Source organism: Molothrus ater, chromosome 7, assembly GCF_012460135.2.
Source record: "Molothrus ater isolate BHLD 08-10-18 breed brown headed cowbird chromosome 7, BPBGC_Mater_1.1, whole genome shotgun sequence".
NCBI lineage: Eukaryota > Metazoa > Chordata > Aves > Passeriformes > Icteridae > Molothrus > Molothrus ater.
In genome coordinates, this window is record NC_050484.2 from 29,318,155 (window position 1) to 29,337,147 (window position 18,993).

The 18,993-nt window shown below is 49.1% G+C and overlaps 1 protein-coding gene across 1 annotated transcript; it reads left to right on the top strand.

Annotated features, from left to right (window-relative positions):
• Positions 1-310: 310 nt before the first annotated feature.
• C1QL2 (complement C1q like 2) lies at positions 311-2,622 on the top strand. Its single transcript, XM_036387322.2, has 3 exons — positions 311-374; positions 642-1,401; positions 1,833-2,622. Exons 2-3 carry the CDS (start codon positions 763-765, stop codon positions 2,010-2,012), a joined length of 819 nt encoding a protein of 272 aa, XP_036243215.1. The 5' UTR covers positions 311-374; positions 642-762; the 3' UTR covers positions 2,013-2,622.
• Positions 2,623-18,993: the final 16,371 nt, after the last annotated feature.

The following is an 18,993-nucleotide window of genomic DNA, read 5'->3' on the forward strand; positions in this document are numbered from 1 at the left end:
GGATGGAGGGACGAAGGGATGGAGAGATGCAGGGAGGAAGCACTTCAGGCGGCAGGTGAACGGGACAACGCGAGGCGTCCCCGACCGTCCGGGTCTCAGCGGGGCGCAGTTTGGGCGGCACCCGCAGCGACTCGGTCGGGGACGGCGGGGCGGGCGCGGTCTCCCCCCGCAGCCAGAGTGCCCGGGGACGTGCGGGACGCCCCGCCGCCTCTCCCCTCCCCTCCCCTCCGCCCGCCCCGCCCGGGGGGCCGCCCCGCCACCGGCGCTCGGCGCGGCGAGCGAGCGGGCGGGCGGTGCCAGACGGGCGCCCAGCGGACCGCAACGACGGCGGCGCCCCGGAGCCCCCCAGGCGGCTCCGCCCCGGCCACCCGCAGGTGGGTCCGCCCTGCCCGCGCCCCCCACGTCGGGGCGGGACCGAGGGCTGGAGCCGGGCGCCCGCTCGCCGAGGCGACGCCCCCCGCGCCCGCCCAGCCCCGCCGGGCTCTCGGGGCGCCGCGTCCCCTCGGAGCGGAGCGCAGCGGAGCGGGGCGGCTCTCGGCATGGCGGGGCTCCCGGCCGGCCGGCGGGCGGGCTGAGGCGGGGGCCGGGCGGGGAGGCGCCGGCGGCGGGGTCTCACCGCCTCTTCTTGCCGTCCCCCGCAGGGAGCGGCCGGCCCCCCGCGCCACCATTGCCTCGCACGGCAAGGAGGACCTGCTCGCCGCCGCCGCCCGGCTCTGGCAGCGGAGGAGGCGGCTGCTGGCCGCCGCCGGGCTCGCCCTGGCCATGGCCGTCGCGCTGCTGGTCGCCGTGCCCCTGCTGCTGCTGCAAGCGCCCGCCGACACCGGCGCCCACTACGAGATGATGGGCACCTGCCGCATGATCTGCGACCCGTACAGCGGCGGGCGGCCGCCCGGGCCCGGCAGCACCGCCGCCGTGGAGGCCCTGCAGGACCTGGGCGCCAACCCCCCGCCGCCCTTCGTGCAGGGACCCAAGGGGGAGCCGGGCCGGCCGGGCAAGCCGGGCCCCCGCGGGCCGCCCGGGGAGCCGGGCCCGCCGGGGCCGCGGGGCCCGCCGGGGGAGCGGGGCGACGCGGGGAAGCCGGGGCTGCCCGGGCTGGCGCTGGCGGGCGCGGGCGGCGGCGGGAGCGGCGGCGGGGCGGCGGCGGGCGGCGAGGCGGCGGGCGGGCTGAGCGCCGCCTTCAGCGGGCCGCGCATCGCCTTCTACGTGGGGCTCAAGAGCCCCCACGAGGGCTACGAGGTCCTCAAGTTCGACGACGTGGTGACCAACCTGGGCAACCACTACGACCCGGCCAGCGGCAAGTTCACCTGTCAGGTGCGCGGCATCTACTTCTTCACCTACCACATCCTCATGCGCGGCGGCGACGGCACCAGCATGTGGGCCGACCTCTGCAAGAACGGCCAGGTGGGTTCCGCCGCTCCCCCGCCCGTCCTCCCCGCCCGGGGTCCCCCGGTGTCCCCCTCCCATCGTCCCCGTCCCGCGGGCGCGGCACCGGGCGCCGCCGCTCCCGGGAAAAGAGCCAGCGGGAGCATCCTTCGCGCCGTCGGGGCGGGGGGGCGCCTCTAGAGCCGCGAAGAAATCCGAACTCCCGGCTTGCAAACTTCTGTGCCGGGCTGGGGAGAAGGAGAAGCGAGGACAGAGGTGGAGGAGGGAGGACACAGGGTAGTGGAGGGGTTTGGAAAGAGGGACTCGGGGCATTGATGGTGCGGGCTGGGGGGAACTGATGGAGGGGCCGTAAAAGAGGAACGTGGGGGACTGATGAGGCTGCGGAGGAGTGACTCGGAGGGCTAATAGAGGGGCAGGGGGGCTGATGTGCCCAGCGGCTGTGTTGGCAGGTGCGGGCCAGTGCCATCGCCCAAGACGCAGACCAGAACTACGACTATGCCAGCAACAGCGTGGTGCTGCACCTGGACTCCGGCGACGAAGTGTACGTCAAGCTGGATGGAGGCAAAGCACACGGAGGCAACAACAATAAGTACAGCACTTTCTCTGGCTTTCTTTTATACCCCGATTAACACACAAGTGACACGACACAACTGGCCCCGCCACTGGTGCACATGGGGCTGTTTGGCAATTCCATACCCCCATCGTGCTGCTATTCCTGCTGGTGTCCACTGTCTCCGCAGGTCACTTTAGCTTCATTATCAGTTTGTATGTTTTTATTTTCACCCTTGTGGAAACGAAATAGAAATGAAACAAAGTGAACCCCTTCCTTACTCTCCCCTGTTTCTTCTGACCCCCACTCTCCCTTTGTCTGCCTGAGTGTTTCGTGTGTCACGTGAGGAACTTGGCAGCTTGAAACTCTGAATGGTTCCAGGAGGGTTTGAAAGAGCCCAGAGTTTGGACTGTGTCACACACGGAATTTGAACAGGTCACATTTTTTCATCAATAAGTATTAATGACAATGATGAATTTTCAGATCGACTATTCACGAAGTGGGACTGGATCATAACTGTTTTTTCTCTGCTGCTTTGTATGGGGTCAAGTGTAAACTTTTCTTTCTGTGCAATGCAATGCTCGTGTGAATGATGGTGTCATTAACGTCAAACCTGTTTCTGTCTGCAAAAGAATTTGGTCATTGACCGCAGCCACCCAAATACCACATTAAATTATGTTTTTAGACAATGCCTTCTTGCTTTTTGTCTCTTCCAGTGCTACAAAGCAGCACTGTGGTGGTGCCACAGGAGGGGGGGGAGTAAAGGAGGGGGTCACTTTGGTCCCTTATGTTTATAGTCATATTTAAAGTTAGGATGGGGTTCCTTGCCTAACTTTTGAATATGGTGCAAGGGGCATGGGAAGAAGGAGAGAGAGAGGAAAAAAAGTTTCACCTTTATGCAGTTTTGTGAAAAGAAGGCACACAGTTATAACGAGGTGAAAGTGGGGGTGTGGAGTGAATCTCCTAAACAGATTTACTGGGTTAAAACCTGATCCAGAGGTTAGCAAAGTACAGGAAAAGGAGATTAATCAGTTATTATGGAAAGCCATGTTTCTGTAACATGCTTGACAAATGTTAAGAAGGCAGCAGGGGACAGAGTGGCTAAACTCAAGAGTTTGTCTAAACCCTTGCACTTGCAGTATGTGCAAGTATGGGTTGGAAACCACACCTGACTGGGCAGTGCCTGAGAAGGGCTGGGTGAGAAAATTCTCTCAGGACTGATGGATTCAGACCATTCAGAAGGGTTTTCTCCTGATGGTCCTCTGTAAATCCCAGCCACCCTTGGTCTTTTTTCAAAATGCACAGGTGTAGTGCATTGGTATGCATCAGTAGTGCATGTGGTTTTTTAGCCTTTGGTGGAGGGGGTGCATTTGTCATCATCACCCCAGTGGGTAACCTCCTCAGTTTGGGTGAATTGGGACTGCTCTGCTGAAGCTAGGAGAGGTAAATTGATTTACAAAAGCACTTACTTTCATTTTACTGTATTGTCATTTCATTTTTCCCTCCTGAAAGTCTTACCTCCCTATCAGCTCTCTGCCCGTCCCAGTGTTAATGCAGTTTCACAGACCAGAGAGACAGGAGCTGGTCTGAAACAGCTCTGCCCAGGCTGGAGCTTTGCCCCTGCCCTGATGTTGCAGGAGGAAAGGGAGCCACAGTCAGATGGACTTGTTCCAGCCCCACTCTGGGGCAGCCCCATGATGACCAAGTTCTCAGAGTCACTCCTGTCTCCTACCCAGTCCTCAGTGGGTATTGTCTTCTCCTTGGCTGGAAGGGGAGGGTCAGAGGGAGAAGGCAATTCCTCCATCCTGTCCTCAAACATCCCCTGCTGGGGGAAGCAGAGTTCATAGCCAGGTACACGTGTTAGACACTTATCAATCTCTTATGTCTTGTCGATTTGTACTATTTAGAATATGATTAAATCCAGTGTCTGAGACCATCCAAATGAAGTATAATTGCTATGGATCCTCAATTCCCACCGGATCCGTAATCCTTTTTGACTATTCCTCCTCCCTCCTTCAATGAAATGGAGCTTAGACACAAAGCCCTTGGTTTAAATTTCAAAAAATTAAAATTGACATGCAGCAGCATTAGCAGGAGCCAGGAGGAATTCTAAGGAGGTGCCTGGGCTCTGCTTTATCCTTTGCATTAAGAAGCAATTTGTACTTCTAACAAAGACCCAACTGTTCCCCCTTGGCAAAAGGGCAATGAAGATGCCTTGCAAGGGAATTGCTGTTCACAATACTTAAACAAATTTGAATCTTAGATTTTTAAATCTGTATTCCCTGGTGGAGCCTGCTCCTCTCAATTCAAATGCAGGGCTGGTGGTGTGTGCCTGCCAAGGTGTCAGTAGCTAAGCGGATGATGGATTGATGAGGCAATGGGAAGACACAGGCTCACAGTGGCAGTTTGCCCCGACAGTGATCTATGTATCTGCACATTATCAATGTCATGAGGAGGCTCGAACCACCCTCGCTAGATGTCTCATTTTCCACTTATCTCTTATGTGCTAATTATCAGGCTGGATTATTCCCCAGGACAGAAACAAAAAAAAATTGCTCATCGCCCCTCCACTGACAGTTTACACAATCGATAGAATGAGCGTCTCCCTCAGCTGCTCACAGGCTTTTTTGTTTCCTCTTCTCATTGCAGGGTCTTCCGAGATTGCCTCTGTGGGGGGTTGATAGCTCTCACCCAGCATCTGCTTGGACAGGTTCCTCTGTCCCAGTCATCTTGGTGGGAGCTCAGTGTGTGGGTTGTGGTTTTTTTTTTCCTGAAGTAACACAGGGAAAAGCAATTGGGAGATGAAAAACTTCAGTGCTCAGTGGTGCAGTTATCCAGGAAAGCAGAGGCAGTGCTGCGGATGGGGATGGTGGTCCCTGTGCTGCCAGTGGCTGTGGGTGACAGCAGGGTCACACACAGTCCAGCAAACAGCCTGAGGTGGCCTTGTAACCCTCTGGGCTTCCACTTGAGCTTCAAGTGAGTCTTCCTGCCCTTGGGAATGGTCTGTAGGTCCTGCACGTTTCATGTCACAAAGATAAGGGCTTGTTTGTGAGGGGGATACCCTGGTCCCCTGGTTTGGGTGGGAAGAGGAGGATTAAAGTGTACTCAAGGGGCTGGCTTCAGCTTTCTCTGGGACTGGCTTTCCCAAATGACACTGCATCTCAAACATTAGCTAGTGTCTGCTCTGGAGGTCTGACACCTCAGAGGCGTTACTTACTTGATGAGTTAAGCAAATGTGCTTTTAAGAACTGGGACATGATCAGCTGTGATGTGAGTAGGGAAAGCCTCCAGAAAAGAGTGGAATATTGGAGTTTTAGACAAAAGGTGCTCTCTGTTTCTGAGCCCAGCCATGTGCTTAAGTTAAAATCATAATACAAAACTTAAATCAAAGAAAAAAACAAACAGTTTTTTCATGTTCATGCTGTCAAAGTAGCTTAGATACTGCACCAGCAAATCCTTGATCTTTGTGCTACCAATGTGAAACCTTAACCCTTAACCCTGTGCCTGGTCAGCCCTGGCTACGGAAGAGATCCCTGGAGGAGAGGTGAGCAGGGAGATGTTGAAGCACACAAACATTGTGAAAGGGGAAGTGGGGATGCTGCTGAGAGCCCTGAGGGGTTGCCAGCCCCCCCATGTCTGTAGTTGTTCCCTGGAGGAAGGTGTTCAGCTTACTCTGCTCTACTGCAAGCGAGTGGATTTGTGGCCGGCCACTTGTTTTCTGCTGTCTTGACCTTCACTGGTTTGGGAAACTCCTGGCAAGTCTCTGGGGAGGTGGGTGAGGAAATGCTGCTCTGTCTAGGGTGAAGAGGATGAGCTGCTGGTGCTGTTTTCTCCAGCCATGGTACAGAGTTGAGGAATCCATGCTGTGAGAGCAGCTGGTGTCGGGTGTCCTGTGCCAAGAGCGGTGCCTCTGTGCTTTCCAGGATCTCAGCTTGCAGATTTCCTCCTTGATGCTCATTCCCTTGTGGAGCAGGGCCTGGGTCAGTGGGGCTCCCTGTCCTGCAGCAGCAACAACAGTCCTGTGTAGGGTTCTCCTTTTTCCCTTTTGCTGTAAGAAAAGCAAAGTGTTGCTTTTTGTGCCTCCTGTCTTTACACACATGCATTGAGCCATGCATTGGTCTTTGTCTTGCTGCTTTTGAAACTCACTCTGGGCATTTTTCTTGGCGATTTAAAGCTTGTTTATCTCTTTGCTTGCCTTCTTCAGTGGCTCACAGTGCCTGGACAGGTTTAATTTGTGAACTCAGAAAGTGTGGAGGATGGGTTTTGGTGGGTACTCGTGTTCTTTTTCTGTTTATGCAACAGGCTAATTATATTAAGGGGTCTGTGACAATAGAGGCAAAATGGCATATAATCTATTTCAAATCTGTGTTAAATACTTTTTTTTTTTTTCTTTTGGTAACATGCTATTTTTTTTCCTTTTTGTGATTGGACTGAACTGTGGGAAAAAAATCCTGGTAAAATCATGCGTCTTAGTATTGTCTCTGGGATAAAGGAGCCTGTCAGAATAAAATAAAGACTAACTGAATCTTCACTGACTTTGAGACTACAAGAAGTTTGGTCCTTTTTACTGTGAAAGCCTACGTGATGCAGAGACCTGGAAGATTAATTACAGACAAGAGAGGTAAATTGTTACCATGTGCACACCCTGTCAGTTTTGGGTGAGAGCCTGCTCTTAGCTGGTTTCACATTTAATGGCAGAAAGAGGTTCAGCTTGCCTATAACTGCAGGTATAACTTGTCTATAACTTGTCTATAACTATAAATGGGACCCATTTCTCTAGACCAAGCCTGTGCCAGTTCAGAAGTGAATCCCTTGGTCACAGAGCAGGTGCCACAGCAGCAGTGCAGGAGATACTTCACTGTTCCTTGAGCCCACTTGCCCTTGAATGAGCTTCATTTTTGAAAGCTGTGGGGGCATCGCAGCAGGGGCATTAAAGACTAAAGGGGCTGAGCTGCTGGTTCCTCTCTGTTTAGGATCAGTTTGTTAATTGCCTCAATGTTAAGTTACAAAGAGGCCATCAAAGGGCAGGGCTTGTTCCCTGGATCGGCCAGGGGAACGGGGGCATTCCCTCCTGGGTGACAGGCTGAGGCTGGGGTAGGATTTGGTGTTCTAGGCTTGGATATACATTGGAATTCCCCTTCTTTCCCCCTGCATTTCAGGCTGAAGCCTGGAGAGCTGGTGGTTTCAGGTGAAAATGCCAAGCCACTGTTGTGTCCTGGCTGCTGACACAGAGTGCTCAGCAGGAGCTCCCAAGGTTTTGCAGAGCAAAATTCAGAGGGGGCTATGAGTGATGATCCTTTTTCCTTGCACAAAAAGCCCTAAATGCCCACAAATTGGGTCCTTCCAATTATAAAATAGCCTGAATTAACCATTCAGTTGTGTGGCACAGCTCTCTCTATATCCTGATAAATGGGAGTAGATTTTCTTCACAGGGGCTTATGACATATCCCTCTCTGTGCATTTGCTCCCATTGTGAGGTTTTTTTTTGGCATGAACTAGGGTAGAAACAGAAAAGGCTTGCTTGATCTGTATGATCTGCTGCCCTATTAATGCAGGATTATTTCCTCCAGTGCTCTGTGAGCACGGTGACACAGAGAGCATGGCTTGCCTGCAGCCTTTGACTGTGCTCCTCCCAGCGAGGACACATTCACATGATCCTGGCTCTCCGTTTTGCTTGCAGCTGCCAGATCATGTCTAGAAAAACAAACAAACAAAAAAGTATCCAGCCCCAGTCTTGAATGCAGCTGAAATGTTTTCTTGGTGACATTTCTCTTTGTCAACAAATTGCTTATCACTTAAGTGTTGTGTTGTGATCCCCATCCCGAAGAGGAGAGATCTGCTGCTGAGAATTGGGGGGGAGGAATGCTCAGGAGAATAACTTGTTTGAAGATGTGAGCCCAGGCTTTATGAATGATGATTCTTTGTCATATCTTAGCTCTAAGGTGCATTTTCGGTGGTATGATAATGCAGAAAATGTTTTAAGTCCTTGGGGAGGAAGCTGCTTTTCAGGTGGTGTCTTTCTCTTCCCCCATTATTGTAATGCTGTTCCTGAAGCTTTGTGTCAGTCATGCTGTGCTGCAGCATGTGAATGCTGGGGGTGATGGAGATCACATCCAGGTGGATCTCTCTGTTTTGTTTTGGTATACAGTTGAATTCTTGACATTTGCTTCCCATTCTTCTAGCACCTTATTTTTCACAGGGCTGTGCTGCTTGGGAGCCCAAGGGCCAAAGTTTGCTTCCAGGTGCACTTCTCTGATTCTTTTCACACTTAGTTTTCTTCACACTGGAGTCAGAATTGATCCTTAAGTACATTACAGGTGTATCTTCCCTCAGATTGCCAGTGAGGCAACTGATTAAGTAGCATTTGGGGATGTAAGATGAATATCAATTTTTGCACCCTAGAGGTGGAAATGGTTCAGGTCCATTTTTTTTGTCCTGCCCAGTAAGTGTCACTATGTAAATGCTTTCCAGAAAAAACACCCTGAGAGGGCAGGACAGCTCCTTTGCTGAAGTCTAGCAACCTGCTGAGGAAGGAGAGGTGTCAATACCTTTGAAGCTCAGCTTCTCCAAGCCCCTGCTGAGGGCATCGCTGCAGCTGAGAGAGCTCAGATTGTAAACTTCAGCCTCCCCTCTCAAAAGGCAAAGCATCCTTGAGGAGTAGCACTGCTGCTATTTATCAATTTGTGTGAGAATGAAGCCTGAATACTATTAGAGCTGAAACACTAATTAAGCCAATAAATTCCTTTGTCTTTTTGGGTGTGTTTGCAATTAATATGCAAAATCCCATTGATTCCAGCAACTCCATAATTCACGATGCAGTGTTATTACATATTGACGTGGTACCCTGTGAAACATCCAAAAGACACTGCTGTGCATAGTAAGGATCCTGCTGTGCTCCCAGTTAAACTGTTACAGGCTGGGTGAGTCACAGTGCTCCACCAGGTTCTTCCAAAAGCTTGGCTGTCAGTGGAGGGGGTAGGAAGACCACACAGAAATGTGTCTCTGCTGAGCATACGCTGTGTCTCAAGGGCTGTTTGCACTTTATATTGCTTTAGAATTACAGTGGAAAAAAAAGGGAAAGATGTTCCAGCTGATGTTCAAAAAAAAAAAGGTTGAAACTGATGCAAATAGAAACAGATCGTAAAGGAAATGTGTATTTGGATCAAAGCAAGGCAGTTCTTAAAAGCTGCCTTAGCTTTAATTTGCATCTGATGGGGCAATCTAAATAATCTTTCCTCAAGGTTTGTTCAAAGCTATGAGAAGGGAGACAGGACAGGAAGGCTTCTGAGAGATGGAACACTTCCTCTCTTCCAGGGGAACATTGTTTTGGCATCCTAGGACAGAACAAGAGTCCTTGACCACTGAACCCTGAGGTGACTCTCTGCCTAGAACTGCCTTTTGCAGCATCAGAATAAGTTCTGCCCAAATATTTTTCAGCATCCTTCCCTAAAGCAGCACAATCAGGAGGACACTGCAAGAAATTATTGGCTCTTAGTCTCAGAATATATAATTGAGGGGGCTGCCTATATGAGGCTTTGTTGCTGTTTTTTTCTGACATTGGGACTCCTTTGCATCCCCAGGTCTGTGACAGCTCTGCTCTCAAGCTGGAAGGGCTCAAGAGAAGGGCTGTGGTTGGTAGAGTAGATATTCTTCATGGCGTTGGTCTGATCCCCATCATCCCCATGCTTTGGTGAAGCAGGAGCCAGGTTAAGCTTAATCTTGGGCTGGGGTTTAGTGGTGGTGATCTTTTCTGTTGCTGTTTTCATTTCTCAGGAAATTATTCGATTTGGTCTTGGCATAATCAATAAACCTCTGTATTGATATGTGAAGCCTCTGGAGCAGAGCATGGTATGGATGTGCTTTTAGTTCAGAACAGCACAAATCAAATACACAGTTGTTGAATTAATTTGTGGTTGGTGTTTTCTGATAGCTGCAATTCAGATTTGCTCTTCCTGTTCCCACTGCCATCCTTCTAAAGGCAAATAAAAGAAAAAAAAAAGGCAGTCAGGGTAAAACTGAAGCAATTGTAGATGCATTTGATCCCCATGTATGCAGAGTCTGCATGACAGCTTTAGAGAATGGAAGATGAACAATATACAGGATGCTATCTCTGATTTCAAAGACAGCATGTTTGATTTCAGGCACAACAATAAAGCAGAATTCTTGATAGCTTGTCCAAGCTAATTTTCTTCTGAGTTAGTGCACTAACTACCTACCTAACCACAAGCTGTCCTTTTCCTTTTGCTTTTCTATTAGTGGACTAATAGGATTGCCAAGCTTTACTTTCTAGATGGGTCTTAAATGGGAAGCAGTTTGTTTCATGGAAGAAAGATGTTTGGGGAATCAATTTATGCCAGCTTGTAGCCACCGGAAACCTCTGTACTTCAGCAGACTTTAAATTGAAAAATGGAGCTTGCTCTTCATACTAGATTTCTCAAACTACTTACTCCAAGCAATAGAAAAGCAAACTTGTCAGGTAGGCAGGGATTTTTTGAGGTATCTGTATGTGTTTATCACTTGGTTCACTTCTGGAAATCTTCAAGTGAAATGTGGGAACCTGAATTGCTTGAGAAGGTCAAACGAGGTGAATGTAACACTCCCCTCTGGCCTAAAAAAATCCATTAATTGTGCTGTCAAAGGAAAGTTTGGACAATGGCAGAGCTGACGACTTAAAAATTTCTCTTAGCACTTACAAACTGGTGGTGGGAGGGAGTAAAAGTGAGAGGAGTAAAATGATTTTGGGGTAGGATTGAGCAATCATCTGTGTCTGCAAAATGAGGTCCATTTCTGTCCTCAGACCTTTCTACAAGGGCACCTTTCTTCTAGGGGCAGGGTGGCCTGGTGATTTCTCATGTGTTTCCCTGTAGGCTTCTCTGTGGGTGGCAGTTCCTTAGGCAGGCATCAGAGCTCACAGCAGGTAATGCAGGGAAAACCATGGATTTAACAGATGTGAATCTGTCTTCTTCCTTTCTCTCTTTTATTCCTCATAAATAAGAAAATTACCTGCAATTGTAGCAAATGACTTTCAAAACAACTGTGGAAATATTATAAATATTGATCATAGGATTTGGTTGAACACAGTGAATTCAAAGCCTGCTGGGTGTTGTACCAGGAGACCAGTTATGGGTGGCACATTGCCAGGAGGAACAGTGCTGTGTGGGACAGTGCCCAAGTGTGTCCTGTGCTCTGCTCTGCTCAGTGCCATTGTTAGTGCTGGGACTCATTAAGCAGAAGACCTGTCTGTTGAATTTGCAGATTGCATAAAGGCAGAGAAAAGGATTAACCTCAAAGTGGCTCTGACAAAACAGAGGAAGTAGATGTAAAAATACCAGGAGAGAATTAGAGATGCAAGTTACCTCTAACCTGGAGGCAGTCCATGGCATGGACATGAGTTGGAAAATTAGAAGAGATGGTCCTGAAGGACAAGAGAGGAAGGAAAATGTGTTATTGACATAATTTTGGATAGGAAAGAGTGGGAGCCTTGAGATGTAATAGTGAGGTCAAACAGAAGGGGAAATTTTTGGATGGTGGGGCAGGAGAGCAGGTTGCCTGGGAAGGCTGTGGGTCTCTGGCACAGTAGGACTCAGAGTGCACCAGCCATCCATCAGATCTAGCTGTAACATAGCTGTGTCGGGGTGGGGAGCTGAGCCAGACTCCTCAGACCATTTGCACTATTGATTTTCCATCACCCTTCCTTTCTCTGTGGATCTGCAGAGATATATACACCCATCTGCCTGCCTGTAATAGAGCCCTCAAAAAATGAAGTTTGGTGTGTTTCTGTGCCCACAGCAACTCTCTCTCTGCACACCAGAGTGACTCCATCTCTGTTAGGTCCATTTTGGAAGGGCAGGTGGAGGTTCACGGGGTGATGGCATGTGGGCAAGGTGATGCTGGTGGAAGGACTCTTGCAGGGAGCGAGTTCCTAGAGCTAAGCCCTGTTATCCATAGCTCCAGACTGCTGGAGCTCATGATGTCCAGGATCCCCCCAAATCCTACTGAATGACTGTGCAGAGGTGTTCTCACCACACTGGGTGATCCTTTGGCATAGCTTCTGCAAATCTGAGCACATTGGTTCTGCATCTGAGCATGTTGGTTTTACATCTATGGTAAGAAGATGGAAATATGGACCTGCTGATCAGCAGTCATCTAACACTCAGGTGCCTTTAAAGTTCATGAATAAGAGAAACTGAAATACCTCTGAGCTCCAGGAGTGCTGTGTGTATGTACCTGATGCACCAGCACCCAGCTCCATTCACCCCAAGCAGAACTGAACACTCAGTGTTTTCACTATAGTATCCCACACTGAGTGAGAATGCCTCTGAATTTTTTACTGTTATTTTTTTAAAATCTGTATAATCTGCAGATTATATGTTTAAAAACATCTGTCAAAACCTCAAGTATTTTCCTATGTAACTTGCCAATGGTAACTATGTGAGTTACCTGCAGAGGTTTATCTCAAACTGCAGAGGTTTATCTCAAAGCTCTGTATCCCTACCACTTAATTTTCCTCTTCCTGTAGCCCCTTTGTCCAGCATCTCTGGCTTTGTGGGGGCTTTCTGAGGTCTCCTCTTCAAGTCCTAATGCACTTCCAGGTGTGTCAATCCTACATGTGGAAAATACAGTGTTCATTGAAAGGAAACTTTGAGGTGTAAAAGGAAAGGGGATAGCATAGTCTGGGCATCCTGCTTGTAGACTTTTTTGTTTTTCCCTCCTATCAGCTCAGATTATCAAATGGAACAATGATAATATTTTTTTTCAAAAGTAAAAAGAAACCCCACTGTAAAAACATCCATGCTTTTCAAGTCTCATCTTGAGTTTGCTTTGACTTCATTCACAAGGCTCTGACTCGCCTTGTTTCCATCCTGGGCCAGAGCTGCTGTATTTAAGCCTCCTCAGGACAGGGTTTACAGTGGTGGTGCTGACTCACACTTCATTGAGAGTCACAAACTGTGACTCCTGTGATGCATCAGCCACCGCCAGACCCAGACCTTGCGTCCCTCGCAGCCGAGCAGGGCTGAGCCCGCCGCGGGAGGGTGTGGTGCAGGAGGAGGTGGATGTGGTGCAGGAGGATGTGCAGGAGGATGTGGTGCAGGAGGATATGGATGTGGTGCAGGAGGATGTGGTGCAGGAGGATGCAATGCAGGAGGATGTGGATGTGGTGCAGGAGGATGCGATGCAGGAGGATGCGGTGCAGGAGGATACGGTGCAGGAGGATGTGGCTGTGGTGCAGGAGGATGTGGATGTGGTGCAGGAGGATGTGGTGCAGGAGGATGCAATGCAGGAGGATGCGGATGTGGTGCAGGAGGATGCGGTGCAGGAGGATGTGCAGGAGGATGCGGTGCAGGAGGAGGTGGTGCAGGAGGATGTGGATGTGGTGCAGGAGGATATGGATGTGGTGCAGGAGGATGTGGTGCAGGAGGATGTGGCTGCGGTGCAGGAGGATGTGGTACCATCAGCTATTGCTGCCCTGGCCTTTGGCTGAGCCAGCATCACACGGTGGGGCAGCCTGGGATGTGTGACAGTGACTGAGATGAGGTCATTGGGAAGTGAAATCAGATTCAATTGCATTAGAAATTCATGTCACATAAAGCCAGCGGAGGTACTGCAGAACTATACATACATCTGCTTAATATATTTATTACATATCCCTCCCAGATTGATTCTGGGCTTAAATTAAAAGGGAAAAAAAGAGTTTATTTTTCTTCTTCTCTGTTACTCATCTGGTAGTTTTGTGGTATTTAACTCTTCCTCACTGTTTGATTGGATTTGTGAACTTCCCAGTTGTGTCAATAAAGCGATCAACAGAGGGATGGAGCTAGACTTGGCACAGGGATGGAGTGTGGCAGATTTTCCTGCTCAGGTCTGGGTGTCACTTGCAGTCACCAAGAGCAGGCTGGACTGACCCGTGGGCAGCTCATCTGTGCAGCCCAATAGTAGCACTGGTTAAAATCTGGCATTAACAGTGTAGCTTTGAGTGTACTTCAAGGCTGATTGGCTTGCAATATGCCAGCAGAGTACAGGTGCAAAAGCAGTCTCCAGCCATGCCTGCTTTTTGTGACCAACAGAGGGACCAACAGAGGGTTCCTCCTCCAGCCTCTCTCTGGGATATTGTTCTGCCTTGCTCCTGGCTCACAGGGACTGCATTTATTTTGGTGATAGCAGCATGCAGGGCTGTAGAGCTATTTGTGACTCATGGAGTTATCTGGACTTTATTCAAAGGCTGCTGGAACACAATCCTGAGTAATGTTTTAGGGGACCCTGCCTGAGCAGGGAGGTTGGACAAGATAACCTCCAGTGGTCCCTTCCAACCAAAACTGTTCTGTGCTTCTGTGACTTTCCCCCTCTATAACTGAAATAGACCATGGCCAATATGTGTCTCTAGGAAGACAAATCACCCTTCTTTGGTGGGATTACTCATCTCCCCTCCTCCAGGGCACACTTTGTCCTCTGTGCTCTGGTGCCTGTGAAAACATGGCTGGAGCAGGGGTGCCCAGCTCCCTGCCATCACCCAGACCACAAGCTAAATGTTGTATTTCCAATGCTCCTTGGTCTCATCTTGCTGGAGCTTGGCTCAGACCTGCTGAGCCTGATGTGGTGACTTTGTATTGTTTCCTCCATGAGTTCATCTGCTTCCCAAACCATGTGCAAGGCTGGTGTCCACACCCCTGTCCTGCAGTGATGAGTGATCTGTGCTGTGCACAGCAGCTCCTCTTTATTTCTATCTATCTATCTATCTATCTATCTATCTATCTATCTATCTATCTATCTATCTATCTATCTATCTATCAGTCACTTCCTATCTCTGTCTGTCACTTCCTGGGCTGGGTCCCTTCTTCAGTCCAGTGGGACTTGGCTACTGCCTCTGGGCTTTCCCACCTTTCTCATGCTCTCCCCTTTCAGCTCCCATGGAGAAAAGGGAATCTCTAGGCATGGACCTAGAGAGCAATGCAGGTCACTTCGCTCTGTGTTTGGGACCCCTGTGGTGCAGGTGGTCAAGCCTTGTCTTTGCAAGTACTACAGTGCCTCTGAAAAACATGTCTGGAATGGAGAAGTGAGAGTTCTTCAGTGTCAAATAACCACACTGCAAATTTGCATGTTTTGGTGCAGTCTTTGCCACCTGGGAGCAGCCACAGGAGTGGGATCTCCATGGGACAATTTTATTTTAGCCTGTGCAGGCAGTGGGAGTCCAGAGGGTGAGGAAGTGAGGCTGTGCTGCAGAGAGGGTGAAACCTTGGCAGAACTCCCACCTTCTTCAAAAGGGATCTGTGTGGTCTGCTGATTAAAATGATTTTAATGCAAATCAACATTAGCCTGTTCCACATTGCATGGAGAAAGGAGGCAAAAAAAGAGAATGGTTTGACATGGCTCTTTTAGCCTTCTGATTCTCAAATTTTGGTGCAGAGTGAAGAAACTTCTGCTAATAGCAACCCTCAGGGTAAAGCCTTTAAAAATATTCCTGTTAGGTTTTTAGCCAATTAAACCAAACCAGAGAACCCCCTGCCCCTGTGTTCAGCAGTTAAGCTTAATGAAGGGTATCTCTCAGTCTCATTTCATCCTTGATGTCACCCAAAAATTAGAGAGATAAAAAACATACCAAAATTGAGGCAAACCAGTGTAATCTGGAGAGATTAGAGCTGTGAGGGTCCGTGACCTGCAAAAAATCAGAGTGCAAAGTAAACAATGCTCTGTGAGAGGAACACTGATGAACATATGTGGGGATGGGGAAGAAGAGTGCATCAGGCATTACCTGCTGATGCAGACACCCACCAGACTTGCTCGTGTAGTGGTTTGTGCACACACTGACTGGGCTCAATGGTTTTGCCCCCAGCTGCTGTCTAAGAGGAAATCTTCATGCTGCCTCTGCCAAAGCTTGGTGGACAAAAACTTGTGGCGGAATGATGCATGGTTAGTGTGAGTGCAAAGAATCTTATATTATCTTATACTTCTTGTTCTACCTACACCTGAATGTTAATTTTTGCTTTCTCTTCAAGGCAAGCTGCTAAATGCAAATTACCTCTCCACCACCAGAGAAGCTGATATGATGATAATAAAAAATATACAGAATAAATGATGCTAAGCACTGCATTATTCTAGAGAGAGCAGGGGAAGGCAGAGGGCACTGTAAATGTCCTTTATGTACATCCCTATGTAATCCCAGTGGTGTAGTGCAGGAGAGGGCACAGAGCCTTGGGGTTCACCCAGGCACTTCTATAAAATAAGATGCAGCAGTGTGTGTTAGAGCTAAGCCATAATTAAACACCCCCAGGTAGTTTAAATGAGACGTGCACATTTAGAAGATAGTTTTTAGCAGATCCTGTCATCATCTGACTGGCAGAGAAAACAAACAGCTGTGGCATGTACTGCCAGCACTGTTTGCACAATGAGCATCGAGGGTGCATGGGCTGTGGGTCCAGAAGTGTGTTGGGCTTGTGCAAGGATGTCAGAGGGTTTCAAGCTGGTGCCTTCCACTCTCCTTCCCTGTCCTGGTGGGTGTAACTCACCCCATGCTTTCCCTCCACCAGGGCAGGGGGACAGAGGGCAGCTGGGGCTGTGGTCCAGAGCACCTTCACTCACCAGCCACATTCCTCTCCTGAGGGGGTTGGCACTTGGCAAAGAGCAGCCAAAGCCTGAAGCCTGCAGCTGCTCTCACTGTCATGGCAAGGATGCTGGAGCTGATGGTTGAGGTGCAACTGCCTGATGGAGCTCAGGGCTTGGCAATTGTGAGTGACTGAGCCAGGGTGTTCTAGAAAGCAGCTGTCCCATCAGCTGGGAGTTCACCCCTCATGAGTGGGGATATTGAACTGAAAAGGCAAATGTGTTAACTTGAACCTCCAGGAAGGTTGTTTCCTCAAGGCTGAGCCACTGGAGCCCGTTGGAGCCAGACTTTGAATTGTTACAGCAATGACAGGATTTGCACATGGTTCCCACCCATCAGGTGTGAAGAAGAAACTTCCAGCTGAAGGAGCAGTTGCATTCCTGCCCAGCTTATCTAAGCTGTTAAATTGCTCCAGCTTAATCACAGGGAACTCCTTGAGCATTTCCAAGGAGAAAGTATCTGATGAGAATGTGCATAAAGCTCTGGAATTCAATTTCAAGCCAAAAATGAGGAAAGAAATGTTTACCTACCACACTATAAGCTCCTCACTGTAAGACTCAAAATGGCTAAACACCTTGTGGAAGTTCTGGCAGCCTGTTCCAAACATATTGAAGCCTGCCTTTTTGCTCCATCGAGGAACAGGAGGCCATCCCCTGTGCACTACTGGGGTGCTGACCTGCTGGGACCTTGCAGAGTTTGGGACAATAGGCTTTGACAGGGTTATGCTCATTATTTTTACAGCCTTGAAGAAATGAGCAGTTCCTCTGTAGGATCATTTTCTTTTCCTCATCCAGTCTTCTGCAGAACCCCTGCAATAGAAACCTGCAGAACGAGAGGCACCCCCTGAAGTCACCTGGCCTCTTGTTCTGCAGCTTTCTGCTGTAGGGACTCTGCAGAAGGTGGGATGGAAAAAAGGCAGGATCTGTCCAGCAGTCAGCTGCCTGATGTGGCAGCAGTACCCTTGGTGCTGGGGGAGCACTGTCCTTGCCTGCAGAGACAGGAGGGAAAAAAGCCTCAGTTCCCAGCGGCAGTGCTGGAGATGCCGGCCAGAGTTAGGACTGGCTTGATGGCTCCTGATGGGAGCAGGACAGGAGCCTGGAGCTGGTTTAACTGTGCCTCTGCCATTGCCATGGTGGGTTCTTTGTGTTCTTGAGATGTTGTGAATTAAGGGATGCTGTTAGGTTGCCAGGTGGGGTGGTCTGGTGAGCTCATTGCATTGCAGCCCTGTGGCTGCAGGGGATGTGCCTCCCTGCCTTGGAGCTTTGCTTCAATATTTACAGAACACAGTGACACATGTTTAAAAAGCTTCAGCTGGAATGAGCAAGACCAAACACTGCTGTGGGAATGTCACTGTGTTCCTTCTTAGAGACAGTGTGGGGGGCTGGCTGTGGGGCACAGAGCTCTTTTGGCAGGACAGTGGTTTGAAGGGAGGCTGAGCCTGTAGCAATGGATCAGCTTTGCATACGGTGGAAGTGGGAGATATGAGAGGGAAGGGATGCTCAGGTCTGTGGTAGTAGTGAAACATGAAGCCAAAACCCAGCTTGAAAGATTTTGTAGGAGATGTCCCAAGAAAGGCAAAGACCAGTTTGGAATAGAAAGTGAACGAGCTTTGGGTCTACCAAGGAGCCTTTAAAGATACAGCAGTGCACTCAGACTGGGAACAAGCCCTGTCCTGCCCAAGGGGATTATCCAAGGCAGCCCTCAGAGCCACCTTGCAATAACTCTTTGGTCCCAGCATAATCATTGTTATGATTATTCCGTGCTGGGAAAGCTTGATTTTCCTAGGCATTAAACAGATGGATGAGTAAAGGCTGGTGTTAGATAAACACTTCCAAAAGCTGTTATGGATATTCTAATGTTGTTGTGGTCTTCTTTTCCAGCTTTCTCTAAAAACCAGTTTGGGGTGCATACAGATGCACAGTGTAGAGCTTAGTGTCTCTTCAGAGAGGGAAAGGACCAGTTCATCACTTTGCTATTCATTTCCAAGGGCAGGATGTACAAACAATATCAATATTTATTAAACAGCTTTGTTTATACCAGGTTTGTAACAAAGAAAGTGACTTAGATTGTGGTGTTTGTCCTCTTTTCAATGTCCTACTCATCACCTGGGTTTGCAAGTTTTTCTTAATGCATACATTATTTCCATGTTTTGAAGACAGCTGTATCCCAAATATCTTAAAAAGGGAAAGTGGCACTTGGTTTTTGGTTGCCTCAGTGGTTATATCATTTCTGCTTTTAAGAGTCCGTGTCTGTGATAGACAGCAGCTCTCACTACTCAGGCTTACAACAGAAGCTTTGTTGTCTGATTTTGCCCTTCCACTCTTCCTTCCTTCCCCTCAGCTGCTTTAAATAAACAGGGAAGTTTTAAGTTCAATGAGACCAGTACATTCACAAAATCTGCTCCTGTGACTGGCTTATTTTTTTTCACTTCAGCTTAAATATGATTTCAAGTGACATCAAGAAG